This window comes from Anabas testudineus, chromosome 22 (genome assembly GCF_900324465.2).
Source record: "Anabas testudineus chromosome 22, fAnaTes1.2, whole genome shotgun sequence".
Taxonomy (NCBI): domain Eukaryota; kingdom Metazoa; phylum Chordata; class Actinopteri; order Anabantiformes; family Anabantidae; genus Anabas; species Anabas testudineus.
In genome coordinates this window covers 12,000,191-12,014,424 of record NC_046630.1, presented here as the reverse complement: position 1 = coordinate 12,014,424, position 14,234 = coordinate 12,000,191, and the positions used below count along the sequence as shown (strand labels likewise).

Sequence of the window (14,234 nt, the reverse complement as noted above, 5' to 3'; positions counted from 1 at the left end):
GATCTTCTCATGCTCCTTCTTCCTGATGTTGCTATCAGGGATTTCTACATCTATCACTACAGCCTTTAGATTTAGGAGATTTTAGTAGCCTGTTCCACAACCAGATTGATGGGATTGGCACTAACCACTGATCTATCTATCTAGATACTATCATATAGATAGATGAAAAAACACCACTACTCTTAACACTCTCTTACTTACACTCTCAGGTAATTTTCAGATGCGTTTGATAGAAAAATAAAAAACATGAAACGGACAAACTGATGCAGTATCTTGAAAATTTATTAATTTGGGCAAAAACAAGATTTTTTTTTTCACTACAAAACAACTTTTCCCTTTCTTGGTACAAAAGATTTCAGTCAAGGCCTAGAAAGACAGAGTGAAAAGAAGCTGATTGATTTCCTACAACTACATGGGGAAAAAAAGGCAAAGACTCTACTCGGGGTCAAACAAATGTCAGTCAGTAAATCATGTTCAGTAAAGTTCCTGAGTGAGCGACGCCTGTGGAAACTTGTGCAGATCCAAACTTGTTTACTCTGACCTCAGGTAAACAGTGTTAGTGCTGTGTGTTTTGACTAATCTTAAACTAATCAGTCGAAGGGTTAATATCTAAGGGTGTGTGACTTAAAGTACAGTACAAAGGCAAAGGAGTGCGACGTGTTCAGAAGCACCTAGAAGATAAGTTTAAAGAATGTAACCTCAAACATAGTGTGTAATTGTACCTACAAAGGAACATCAAAAGACAAAAGGTTTGCAACCTAGGATGCTGCAGTAACCTGGTGAACGTACATCTGAGAGTTGTTTGATAGTAACTGTAGCTCTCTGTAGATACTGCCGAGCTGAAAGAATACTGTGTAATTAAGTGCAGACACATGACAAAGTAAAAGATAAAGTTTTTTTTATGCAAAAGAACAACTTAGTCTGAAAGTATAGGCAAGAGGAGAGAAACAACTTCAAATGTCAGCTCATAACATGTCTCAGTGAAAAAGACAAACATTTCAAACCCATCCTGTTGGACATTAGTTTCAATTGAAATGTTCTGTTTACAGGAGAAAATTATAGTCAGTCTCTTACATCATTATAGGAAAATAAACCAATTCAGGTGTCTAGACCAAATAGTGCTTTGTTATCCTGAAGAAAGGAGCTTTTGATTCACACAAAACAAGGCCATTAAAATATAGCTATCAGTCCTCTTCATTAAAATACAGTAACTTAGAAAACATGGCATAGTAATACAATTCAGTAAAATACATTTTTATAAATTTGTGCTAACATGAAAATTTGCAATAGAAATTGTCATAAGATTTGTCTTCATAGAAGTGAGGCCAAAGAAGATTTCTGTGATTTTTGAGCTGAGATTGAGAAAAGTCACGTGCGTTGTTATCAGGGCACAAATAACTTAGATTGTATCAGGAAAATGTGGACAACATTTAGACAAGTAACATAGAACTAACACTGTTGTATCATAAAATAGATACTATTAAGAGCAGTGCTGACCGAGTCGTTTCTTTCTCTAAGCACATGTAACAGAAACAAACCACATCAAACTCACTGTTTCTACTGGACTGATTAGTGCACACACACACACATGTATGCTGATGTCTGACTAAACACACACACACACGTTTGCATTAACACACTTGTGCAACTGCATGTGATTTGGGGTTACTGGACATTTTCAGTTTAGTGTTAACGTGCACATTTAAGTTTGGCTGGTACCAGCTGGCTCCTCCTTTCTTTCAAATCATTTGATGTACAGTATCTCAATACAGGCTCACAGTTTCCCCTAAACCTCTTCCATCAAAAGATTGATCCTTTTAGATCTCAACTCAAATGACATTAGCAAAGGCAACAAATGTGTGATTGTAAACCTGTTCCTCATTAACAAATACTCAAGGTTTCTGGAGGCACCATGTGTTGTTGGCCCCTGCTTGTATTTGGGACAAGCAACGTGTGAATGGAGACAGGGCGTGGTGACGGCAGCAGCTCACTTCAGTTTTAATCACAACGCGCTTCTTGGAAACCAGGTGCGTTTTGTCTCAGCAGGCCTCCTTGGCTTGGCTTGGCATCTTGCACATCATAAGGATCTGCTTCAGAGCTTTCTGGACATCCTCATCCATCTGACCCTGAGGGCACACAACACAGATTTCACTGCTTTAAATCCACAGTAAGTTCTACTCGGTTTACAGTATGATGTCATTTAAGGAGCCAGATCACGAAAGTAAGCAGAATGTCTTGTGGATGTCACCACTGTCCAGATCCTGTTCTGCCATCAATCATTTTGCTTCCTATTGTTGTCAGATCCCAACACTACCACTGATTGTCTGTACTTTTGCAGTCATTGCTTTCCAGACCGTTTCCTGATTGTGCTCCTCTGATCCTGACCTTTTCCTGCCTGCCAAACCCTTGCCTGTGCGTACTTACTGCCTGCCTGTTAACAAACCTGCATGAACTAAGTAAGGAGACTTTCCCCATCTACTCATCTGTTGTTAAATCTTTGCTTTTGTTTTTGGATCCAGAACTCAAACTCAGAATATATAAACTTCGGTCGAAAATGAAAGCAGAGATTAAGTTACACCCCATTTTCTGTCGTCCTGGGTCTTCATGCTAAGTGGTGCTTCTGTCAGCATGTCCTCAAGATAAGAGCAGTTTAACCAGATATGAAACCAGCCAACCTTCCCAAAACTCACAGCTGCTTGCTTGAATACACCAATATCCTCTGCACAGTACTGCCACCAGCTCAACACCTCTTTGTACATAAAGGCACCACATGTGTTCCATAATATCACAAAGGTCATCAACCTCACTACTGTCCACTTAAACTTAAAGTTTTGAGGACTCCTCAAACACAGTTTCACTCACCTCCATTGCATTGGGATGTAGACAGAATGTATGAATTACTTACCAATAGATACATGTTTTAAAACGATGGAAAATACAACTTTAACTGTTTGAGTGGCTATATACTACAACTGGTAAGTGAGAAAATATCTCTTTATAAAACAAAACCTTTCAACATGAACCAAAGTCAGAGCCACAAATCTAAGTTTAAACTTGGAAGCTTCAGAAAAACTAAAGAAGGAATTTACCTGGACAGCATAGAGGAGATGCATCCTGTAGACCGACACTATCTCATTGTGCTGCTTCTTTGACTCCTAGAAAAAAAACAAATTAAGTAACAAATTATGTTTCAGTTTATCATTCATGGGTTAAAAATGTACATTCAAGAGGCCATATATGCATAGCTTCAGATTTCTATTTTTATTCTAGGGCTGAAATAGTTTTGGATGACTTATATCTCCAAAGACTGGAACGTTGAGGGAGGATCCACAGAAAGCGCCTCTGGAAAGTCATGATAGAGTCAACGGAGCAGACAGAGCCGCACTGTTTTGTTTCTGTGGGATTTCTTCTACAGATGTTCGGCTCATGTATAGTAACACTGATGCTGTTTAATGTGGACCCATGAAGACAACAGGTAGGTTCATGTAAATTATAAAAAAGCATCATTTGACTCCTTTAAGTATACAGTGAGAATTACACGTGTATCTAAAATTACACTGGAGAAATCTTACAGCAAGCTGGTACTGAAGCTGTTTGACTTGTTGCTGCATCGTTTCCAGTTGTTGGTTTTGCTGCTGTCTCTTGGAGGGCGAGCCAGAGCTGTAGGAGAGCTGAGATAGGCTGTTTAGGGCATCCTTTAGCTTCCCCACCTCTCGAGACAGATCATCGATCTAAGAGAGAGACAAATATAAAACGTGGTCGCTGTAATGATGAAGTCAAACTTGAAGAAAAAGGCCAACCTCTAGAAAAATTCATTTATATTAACACATGCTGAAAGATACGGTATAACTAAATATAACTGTTAAAAAATATATAATAATTGAACAGTGTACAGTATGTGCATCATATCCAATGACAGTGATAAGCACTGCAGTTGCTACCAGATTATCACTGACCCTCTTGTTCTTTTCTCTTTCTGAGGCAACGTGTTCTTCCACCAGCTGTTTGAGCTGACACACAGCATCTTGGGACTCAGCCAGCCTGGAGGTCAGAGTCTGGTTCTCCTTCTCCCTTGACATCACCAGCTCCTGCAGTGCTTCTCGCTCTGCACGATTCTCCCGTGCCTGGCAGATGGATAAACAGGTGGTAAGGTACGTTTTGAGGAGTAAACGGTTTTAAAAGATTTAAAGACGTTAGTTGTTTCCCACTTATGTGAACCTTTCAGTCTGTTCTCATGACAGACCTCTTCCTTCTCCTCACCTTCTGCCATGCATCAGCTGCCTCCAGAGCCATTTCGTCCTGCTTCCTCAGGGCTCCTTGGAGGAGCTGCGTCAGGTGGTTCACCTCACCCTCCAGTTGCTCTCTCATAGTCTCGTGCTCCGGGCGGGAGACTGAGTCATCTGGGATGACATCTTGCTCCGATGAAAGTCTGGTAAAATATGCAAAAGAACCAAATCGTAACTCAAATATGACAACTAATATTCAAGTAATTTATTTTTGTCTATACTCATACTCAAAGGACACAAAGTTTGGATGAATGATTAACTCGTTGATCAGACTAACCACTATGATAGGGGAACCTATTTTTGTTAATTTTTTAGATCTATTAAACATTTTTGCCAGTTCTCCTGTTTTAAACAGCAATTCTGATGATATTAATGATCTGTCTAAGGCTGAATAGTGAAAATGTCTTTTACCACAGGACGTTGCTGCTACTCCAGGTTGAACGAAAACCACAATTCAGCTTAAAACTATAGCTGTCAATTAAAGTAAAGGAAAATCAAAGTACATCTCCCTAGTTGTACTATAGAGTAGCGTGAAATGGAAATATTCAAATGCACTACCGTAGAAATACTTGCATTCAGTACGTGAGTAAATGTTTTTAGCTACACTTCTCCTTAAGCCCAACCTCCACCCATGTGCATCTGTCAGGCTTTTGTTGTCAGTTTTCTCTCCTCACCTGTCCTGAAGAACCTCGACTTGCAGAGTCTTCTGGTGTAGCTGCTCTTTCAGGGCTTCGGACTGGCTTTCCAACTCTTTGATGGCATTTCCCAGAGATGACATCACCTGTGTGTGGTCGGTGAGGGACACGGTGTTCTGTGCCTGAGCCTCTGCCTCCTGCTTCAGCACTGAAATCTCCTCCTGAGCAGCCAAGTACTTCTTCTCTGTGTCAGCTAGTTGCTTCTGCAGCTCCTCCACCCTGCTATTCAGCACCTGGACTTGCTGCTGTTGTTCTGAGGAGGGAGATGATTCACTGCTCTCAGCCAGTTGTTTCTGAGCTGCACTTAGTTGATTCTTAGTTTCACTGTAGGAGTGTGACAGTTCCAGCAACCGGCGCTGCAGCCCAGCAGTCACCTCGTTCAGCTCAGCCTTCATTTCTTCAAAGTCTTTGGCTGCAGCTTCAACAGGCACTGTTCCCCTCAGAGCCTCCTAAATAACAAAAAAAAAAGAAATTAATTAAAGCTAAAGTAACTTAATTAAAGAAGTGACGTAATAAGATGTGTTATAGTGTAGGATTAATTTATAGGAAATACTGGGTCAGTCAAACAAAACAAGGAGGACAAAGCCCAGATCTACCTGGAGCATCCTAATCTCCTCTTGTGCCTCCTTGTACAGGTCCTCTATCTGTCTAATCTTCTGGTCTTTCTCCTTGATGCTCTCTCTTTCTTCTTCTGTCCTCCTCAGTGCCTCCTCTAGCTCTTTGATTTGCTGAGTTGCTTTCTCTTGCTCAGATCCTGCTTGGATGAGCTGGGCTGTCAGCTGTTTCACTTCATGTTCAAGTGTGGATGACGCATGTCTGTGGACCTCTTCTTTCTGCAGCCGCTCATCTCCTTCTCTTCTCATCTGTGCTCTCAGCTCCTCCAACTCCTCCACAGCTTGGTGGTATCTCTCCTGAGTGTCTGTCAGCTTCGCCTGCAGCTCTGCTAGACTCTCCATCAGCTCTTCCTCTCTTCCCTTCTCCTTTACACATACATTCTCATCTCTTTCTCTCTCAGGTTTCAGCTTGGCCTGAAGTGAGCGGTTTTCCTTCCTGGTTTCAAGAAGTTTCATCTGGACGTTGTCTAGCGCCTGTCTCAGAAGTCTGATCTCCTCTTTGCTACTCTCACTCTCTTCTTCATCCTGTCTAACAAAAACCCCTCCTGAAACGTCTTCCCCTTCCCCCTGGGTGGTGGAGGGAACTGGAGGCAATGATTCAAACCCATCCTGAGTGGAGTGGAAGGAGGAGTTTGAGGCCGTGCTATTTGGACGACTCGTCTCCTTCAGGTCTTCATTACCCTGTTTCTGCAAGATGAAGAGTAAGACGAGTGAAGTTAAGGGACTGGAAAAGTATAAATATTAGATAGAATTTAAATAAAATAACAAAGCACTGACTACTACTAGGAGTAACGTTTTGTTATCTGAGTCATTATTTCATATGCCAGTGGAAATATTCAGGTAAGCTGAGCTTTTTTGATATTATTATTAATGTTATACAGAGTTTATATATAACAAAGACAAAAAGCTGGGACACTGTGTAAAATCTACATTAAAATAAAATGTAATGATTTGCAAAGGTCACAGCGACCTCACCTTCATCTAATCTCTGTGAACTAATATCTGAGGAATACATTGTGGGAATTTCTTCAAATTTGACAACTACTCACTTGGACTTTGTGATGAACCGTTTGGCGGCCAAAGGTCATAGGTCAAGGTCACTGCGACCTCATGTATGTCCCATTTTTATAAATGCTATACCTCAGAAACGCTTGGAATGAATTTCATTACATCTGATACAAGCTTTCACTGCTTTGACTCAGGCATAAACTTATTAGAATATAAGACTGGACAGACAAGCATGTAAACTACGTCACTGGTTAGCACAGACATACACCTGCAAATGTAGTAATATTAGTTTTGTTTGTTTCATTTGATATGTTTTCCATATTCTACAGTGAATAAACAGAGTTTATGTTTTCTGTTGTTTTGTGTATATTTTACACAGTGTCCCAACTTTTTTTGGAAGTGTTACTGTGATTACTGTGCAATCTGAAAAATCCCACGACTACATTTCTCCTCATTTATAATTGGTTAAAATTAGTTTGTGAGGTTTGTCAAATTGTGTAAGTTGGAGCTGTAAGTTCACAACTTTATGTCGATCATTTGTTAATGTAAATATTTAACTAATCAAATATCATTATTATTTGATTTCTCTATGGTTTAACTACAACATAGATGAATGGGATAAAAACCTTAAGTTGTTGGTTCTCCAAAGTAAGAGCAGTAATCTTAGCTTGCAGAGCAGATACCAGAGCTGCAGATGCTGTAAAACTGTGTTCAACCTGTCAACACATACATTCACATGCAGAGGCACACAGAAGGCATAAAGCAACGTTAAGGACCACTAGCTATCTAGTGAAAAACAAAACGAGTCACAACATGTCTAAAGCTTAAGTTAGACCTGCTACAAAAATGCCAAAGTGAAAGAGTTCAGCTGCACACAGATGTTTGTGAGAGTTTATTGTTAAAGTTGGAAAAACTGGTTGAAAACAGAAATAAACTTAAATATTAAAATAGCTTTGTAAACTGTTACGATTTCTAGTGCAAAGGTTTCTGAATATTTTTCTTCTAATCAGGAAAAAACCTTTGCTTGTTAGATGATCCATTCACAAAATGTTTGAACACCATTAAATACATTCAGTTTGTATGTGTATGTACAGTATGTGTTGTACACTGCACTTACTTTTAATGCTCTGCTTTTCAAACTAAAAGTCTAACATCATCTTTTGTTAACCATATCCACTCATATGTAATGTAAACATATAATTATAGCATGACTTAGTCGTTAATTACCTTTGTATCCATCTCAGGACCAGTCACTGTCTGCTCCACCGTCTGCTTCAGGTCTTCAATCGTCTCCAGCAACATGTTTCTCTCCTCATGGAGCTTCTCAACCTCCTCTCTCAGCACTGTTCCTCTAACCTCATCTTCCTTTAAAATGCAAAGGGGAAAAGGGAGGGGTGGTGGGAAAGAGGAAGGGGAGGAGACAAGCGAAAGACGTACAACAACAAGGAAGAGAGTTTAAAGGTTAGAGGAAAAGAAAGAAAAAAAAATATACAGCTGAAGGAGAAGAGAATGAAGGCTGAAATAGTTTTTAGATGTTTGGTACAAGAGCCATTGTGTGATTGAATACATGAAATAGAAATATAACTGTGTCATACTATGTATCTGCATATTTTCATTGCTCTTGCTCTTTCTTTCTTTTAACAACATTTCTACTGATAATGTTTGATGAGTTAACTTACAGTTTAAGGCCCATTGAATATTTTGTGTTAATAGTTATCTAGATGTTAGGAACAATAAGTGTGCAACACATCTGTAATCTATTATCTCTGTTTCTTATTAAAGTTATTACATTTTTTACGTTGACTGCTCTTTTAATAATACCTTGTAGATGAATGCCTTGGGAGTGTCACTTTTGCCTGATGCATGGGACCCCGTGGAGGTAACAACTGAAGGAGAGGAGGGTCCAGAGCTCTGAAGAATGAAGAAATTGATCAGTTTTAATCTCATGTAGTTTTGAATTTGTTTTCCTCAAACTTTGTCACGTGCTTGTTAAAAAGAAAAGATTGCTCAGTTGCTATGACATAATCAGTCATGACCAACTATTTGTTTGTATTAAGTACATTTTAAATGATAAACTCTGGAAAATAATGAGTACATAATGTAAATACACTGCTCAAAAAATGAACACTTAAATCACGCATTGATCTTGATTCAGTTTGTTCAGATCAAAATAACATAACAGTCAATTAAAAGCACAAGCTCATCCAAGGTGCACAATGAGGCTCCCCTGGTGTAGTAACGTGTCTCCTCGTGTCTCCTACACGCTCTTGTGACTGTGCTGGGAGACTCAGCAAACTTTGACACATATGGATGTGCCATCTTTGAGTAACCTGACTGGGCTGCATATACTGCCTCACGCTACCAGTAGTGACAAGGACACTAGCAAAACACAAAACCTGAGAAGAATCAGTCAGAAAGGATGAGGACAGAGCCGGTGTCTGTGGCCACCACATGCAAAACCATTTCCTTTTGGGGTTGTTTTGCTTTCGCCCCACCATCGCACATTCAGGAAAACAGGTGATGTTTCGCAATCATCTGTTTTTCTAAATCTTCAGATTCCTAAAGGTTGAGTGCGGTGGTGCTAAACTGTGACAAACAAGTGTTTCCTAATTTTTTGAGTAGTGCATATTGCGTGAATGAAATACTGTGACAATGAGAACAATAATGCACAATATGTAAACAGACACAAATTAGAAAACTCACTTATAATAAAGTAAAATATACAGCAGACATGCATTTTTATAAGGTGTTTCATACTGGTACAAGCAGAGAGAGATGCATTTACCTGCAGTGGGCTAATAGGAGGTGGAGGTGCTTTTCGTTTTTTGGGTGTTGTGATCCGTTCATCACTTAGTTTAGCTACTTGATCATGCTGGAGAGCCAGCAAGAGAAAAGAGAGGCAATGAAGAGAGAGAAAAGGAAAGGTGGGATTCAGTGCTAGTTAGTAAAAGAAGAGTCAATCATTGAGTGCTACTGTAGGACTCGAGTTGAGTTTTTCAAATATGGGAACAAAGATTTTTTATAATTTGACAAAATTTGATTTTGACACATGAAAGCTGATGCTACTGTGCATGAGGTGAGGCTACACAGCAGAAATGTGGCTTTTGTTCATTTTAGACTTGTCTTTACTCTATGTGGCTTTTTTATGTGGCATATGGTAGCACTAAAACACATTTAGACTCTGTTATTAATAAGCTCAGATGGTTTAGTGACTTTGATCATTGTGAAGATCTCAAATGAAAAGTATTTAAAATGTCTTACCAGAGGGCTTCTAGGAGACTTTTCATGTGCATCTGTCAAAAGAGACGAGTAAACACCAAAAATGAACAGCATTCATAAATAAATAAACATTTATACTATGCTTGTTTTGCTATTACAGGCAACATCTCAGTCACTGAGGATGACATACACAGTTCACAGTACATATACGTAAGTGTAGTGTAGTAATGGGAGAACTCCTGCAGATGGCAATGTTGACTGTTAAAACCAGCACAAATCTCTACCACCACATATTGATATGGTGTGGAGGCAAATATCTGTTCAGATATTTACTTTGTGGGGATTCAATTTCTATCTGGAAGCAAAAAAAGCTAAAGAAAAAGCGAAGAATAAATTAAAGATGTTTTGGTTTAGGTTAGGTTTTAGAAGTGTTGTGGTCTTTCCACTCACCTGAAACCTGATGTTTGCTCAGGGCAGCTGTGAGGGCAGTTTTGACCTCTGACTTGCCTGAAATCTTGGCGTAGTATAAGACATCGTGGCCTTGTGAATCTACAGCTGAGTGATCTGCTCCACGATGAACCAAGGTTTCAACAACAGAGACCGCATTGGACTCAGCTGCCAGCATCAAGGCTGTCCTGCAGCGCAGAAGTACAAACACTCATCTCCAATACAACATCTACCGAACATGTAAGAACAGAATTGTTTCTCTTCAGTAAAATAGTGTCTGAAGTTTCTTTTTTTTTTGTGTGTTCATACCTGCCACTGTTGTCACAAGTGTTAATATCAGCACCACAGTCCAACAAAGTGTTGCATACTTCAACATGAGCGTGTTTGGCTGACAACAACAAGGGGGTGAGTCCGTCCTTTGGGACAAATAGACAGACATGATAAATATTAGAAATGATTTAGACAATCTTATCGAGGGACAACACAGCTTTGTCTGTTCACCTTCATAACGTGTGTGGCGTAAGGGTGTGGGCGTACAGGGAGTCTGGTAGGTGACTGTGTGGTGACAGAAGTCTCAGATCCATGTGAAAAAGGATTGAATGTCGTCTAACACAGAAACAGAAAAGGCAAAGTTGTCCTACTTCCAGAGTTGTGTATGTTTTAGGATGAGAGGAATAGATGGAAGGGAAAATCCCAGAAATTACAGATTTACAATTCTAAATGAATGGCCTCGGAAGAGTTTATTGCCCTGCGTTGGGTAACTGGAGCAGTATTTCATGCAATGTAGACATCCCACATTTTTCAACAGGGCTGACAGTTCCTAACCCCAAGCATGATTCCTAACCTAACCTTAACCTTCTATTACCGAAGTCAAACACAGACAGTTGATTGGCTGGGACCACTGAGGGTGGTGTACAGCCTGGGAGTAGCTGATGCCTGGAAGACTCTGTTCAGGATAAGAATGCTGACTTAGCCAAAATTCATAATAAGTGTTTCAGTAAATTGTGACTTTAGCAAGAGTTAAGAGAGCAAAATTTCTAAACACAGCAAATCCACACAATTCAAACTAAAACTATAGATAAGGAGGTTTTAAACTGCTTGACATCGCATGAAGTAAAAAAATAAACACGAGGTCTGTAGAAAAAAAGTAAAAGAATGTCAAGAGACAGTAAAGTGTGTCAGCACAGCTTTGTGCTTTATATTACAAGGCTGCTGCCTCCACACACAGAGCAAAGCTATGTTGTGGGTTCCTCTGTGCTCTGCTATAGACTTGTGACCTGTGTCTGTTCTACTCTGTGTTTTTGTTCAACTGCTTCTTCTCTCGAAACTAAAAAACTAAGTTTTATTTGTCAAGGTAACACTCACAGCTAATTTTAATAGGATAAGAGGCCTGTCAAAGAGAGCAAACATAAACATAAGCAAATGTGCCTCTGTTTAAAGGTTAATACAAACTCCATGGAAAAAGGAAATGCTTCTATTTAGACAGACACTGTACATACACGTAGGTCTGTGCATGTATGACAGCTTTATGAATGAATATTTAATGCACAACATGTGACTGATTTGCTTAGGAAGAACATATTGATACTACCTCTCGCACCAGTAATGCTTGAAATAAGTGCACTAGGAATTCAGCACTGAGTGCTGCAGTTTCAGAGTGGGTGAGGGACACTGTAAACCAGTGCATGTCTACCAGCAACACTTCATCATGTTTATGTCAATGAGTTGTCAACTGTTGAAACAAAAGGTTAATTGACTGTTCGATTTTAATAATCATTTTAGTTGCTGGCTGGGAAATCAGAGGAACCATGCCAAACAGATTTATGTAGAGGGCCCAGAGGAGGCCTGCAGAATAAAGAATATTCCTAGACCGTCTTCTCACTACCGCTAAACTTCATATAACCTCATATATATTTTATAAAGCACAACACAGGTAAAATGGCTGCAAACATTTTGCCTGGTATTTTTCACTACAAGCTTGCAACATCTTATCCCATTTTCAGCTATTAAGATTATTGTAGTTCTAGACTTTGTTCCTGCTTTATTGCTTGTCACTGCCTTTACCTTATCAGCTATATGACCCTGCTCTAGGAAAGTAGGATAAATTATGATTAAGTCAAATGATCAATTTAATTTACTCAAGAATAGCATTAATAACATAAGCTAAGAACACAATTTTTATTATAGTATTTATACTCTACAAGTAAAAAAATGTACTTTACAGAACTAAAACTGTACAAGTGTTGTCTTTTAAAGTAGTGGACTAATAAAAGTAGCAAAACATGGTGTTACATTATCACGAATGCAAACATCCAAGAGTTTGTGACTCACTCAATCAAAACACTTGGTTGCTAAAGAATTACCAGGCTGTGTCTGTGAATTATATCAAGAGCGTCTTTTATGTAATTGAGATTTTCTTTCCCACAATAGCAAACATAAGGAAGCTTTTATTACATAGTACCAGTGTCTCTGAGCTACGTTTACATTTGCTTGATTTTCCATAAACGTTCTTTGTCCCACACATGTAAGATCTGGCAGATGTTTATTTGTTTCTTTCAATATCTCGCTGTAGGTGTATGTTTAGCGAAGTCGGATACAGATGCAGGTTTAGATGTGTGTTATAGCCATGCTGTATGCTTGAGGCTAACAAGTTGGGATGCTGCTGCTGCTGCTCAGCACATTAACAGCAATAGGTTCCAGACAACTTTGTGGTTCCCTGTCTATATGTCCACTAACAGCAGACAGAGCTGCTCAAATCTCTCACACACATTCACAGATGACTGTGGTTGGAAAAGTAAATGCTGAAAAGTATAAGTTGTATCAAATGTCTAACATGTACAGTATGAAACCAAAAGTCTGGAGAACACATCAAAATTGTCACCACACTGAATAAAAGCAAAGACAGTGCATCATTTCGCTTAACTATTTTTGATTGATTATGTATCTGAAGGATTGGTACAAAAGAGTAGCATGAACTGGTTTCAAAAGCCACAGCATTTGATTTGCCCTTAGCTTAAACAAGTATGAGGTTGCAACAAATTTTAATTAAAAATAGCATGACATCTTCACACGTAGGCTAAAAGATCACTGCGAGTGAGCAAGCAAGGATTTATCTCCAACACGTCAGCTGTGGCGTGATAATAAAAAGGGAAGTAAATTAACAACAAATTCTCGCCTGCATTTCTTTTCTCTGACTTGCACTCTTTTCTTTTACACAAACACACAATACGCTGGGTAAAAACCACAGCCATGGAGCGTCACTGCAATGGAGACCACATGTCTGTGGCTTCAGAGCAGAGTTCCCACAGTAGAATGACCCTCTACCTCACACACAGAATAATATTAATCATAAAACTGAGGACAAGGTAAGTTAATCATCAAAAAGCCTTTATAATAGGCCCTACTTTCTTAATCAGCTAGAATCCTGAAATTTGGGAAACAAGCTAAATAAAGACCAATTAATGCTATAGAAAATCCAAAGCAAACAAGCGCCTATTTGCCTCCCAAGAACACATAACACATGAGAAAGTGATATGCATAAGACTGAAAGGAGCATTTCTGTGGTCTTTATTTTGTTTCGGAGCCTGTTAAAGTCCTGCCAAGAAAAATATGTCTGAGCAGGAAAGTGTGGAAGTAATAATGAAAGTACATACTGCATCTTTCAGGCTGGTGGGACTTTTCAGTTCACACAGCAGTTGAACGGTCTGGATGTTCCCACTGGCAGCTGCGAATAAGATAACACACCAGTCAAGACAATGAAAAGAAGCAAAGAGGTACCTGGAGATAACAGCTTGATCCAGTTTGGTTCTCTTCTTTGTCTCTTCCTCTGATTTCCGAAAAATCAGAGTGAAACCATACTGTACTACCTACTTTCCTTTTCACTTAAAAACATCAAGTAACATCAGCACTGTAAGATCTAAGCAGAAGCTCAGCTCTGTCACATTCAGTGTAGACAGACATTGTTG

General features: G+C 39.3%; 1 protein-coding gene across 1 annotated transcript in view; it reads right to left on the bottom strand.

Annotated features, from left to right (window-relative positions):
• Positions 1-264: 264 nt before the first annotated feature.
• Positions 265-14,234, bottom strand: part of rai14 (retinoic acid induced 14) — a 33,134-nt gene continuing 19,164 nt past the window's right edge. The window contains exons 7-21 of the mRNA XM_026339755.1: positions 13,923-13,993; positions 10,579-10,685; positions 10,273-10,457; positions 9,865-9,896; positions 9,389-9,475; positions 8,425-8,514; positions 7,831-7,968; positions 7,230-7,319; positions 5,578-6,282; positions 4,961-5,430; positions 4,261-4,429; positions 3,957-4,124; positions 3,573-3,731; positions 3,090-3,155; positions 265-2,126 (exon numbers count right to left, since the gene is read on the bottom strand). Coding sequence (XP_026195540.1) covers positions 2,040-2,126; positions 3,090-3,155; positions 3,573-3,731; positions 3,957-4,124; positions 4,261-4,429; positions 4,961-5,430; positions 5,578-6,282; positions 7,230-7,319; positions 7,831-7,968; positions 8,425-8,514; positions 9,389-9,475; positions 9,865-9,896; positions 10,273-10,457; positions 10,579-10,685; positions 13,923-13,993 — 2,624 coding nt within the window. The 3' untranslated portion in view covers positions 265-2,039. The remainder of the gene's footprint in view (positions 2,127-3,089; positions 3,156-3,572; positions 3,732-3,956; positions 4,125-4,260; positions 4,430-4,960; positions 5,431-5,577; positions 6,283-7,229; positions 7,320-7,830; positions 7,969-8,424; positions 8,515-9,388; positions 9,476-9,864; positions 9,897-10,272; positions 10,458-10,578; positions 10,686-13,922; positions 13,994-14,234) is intronic.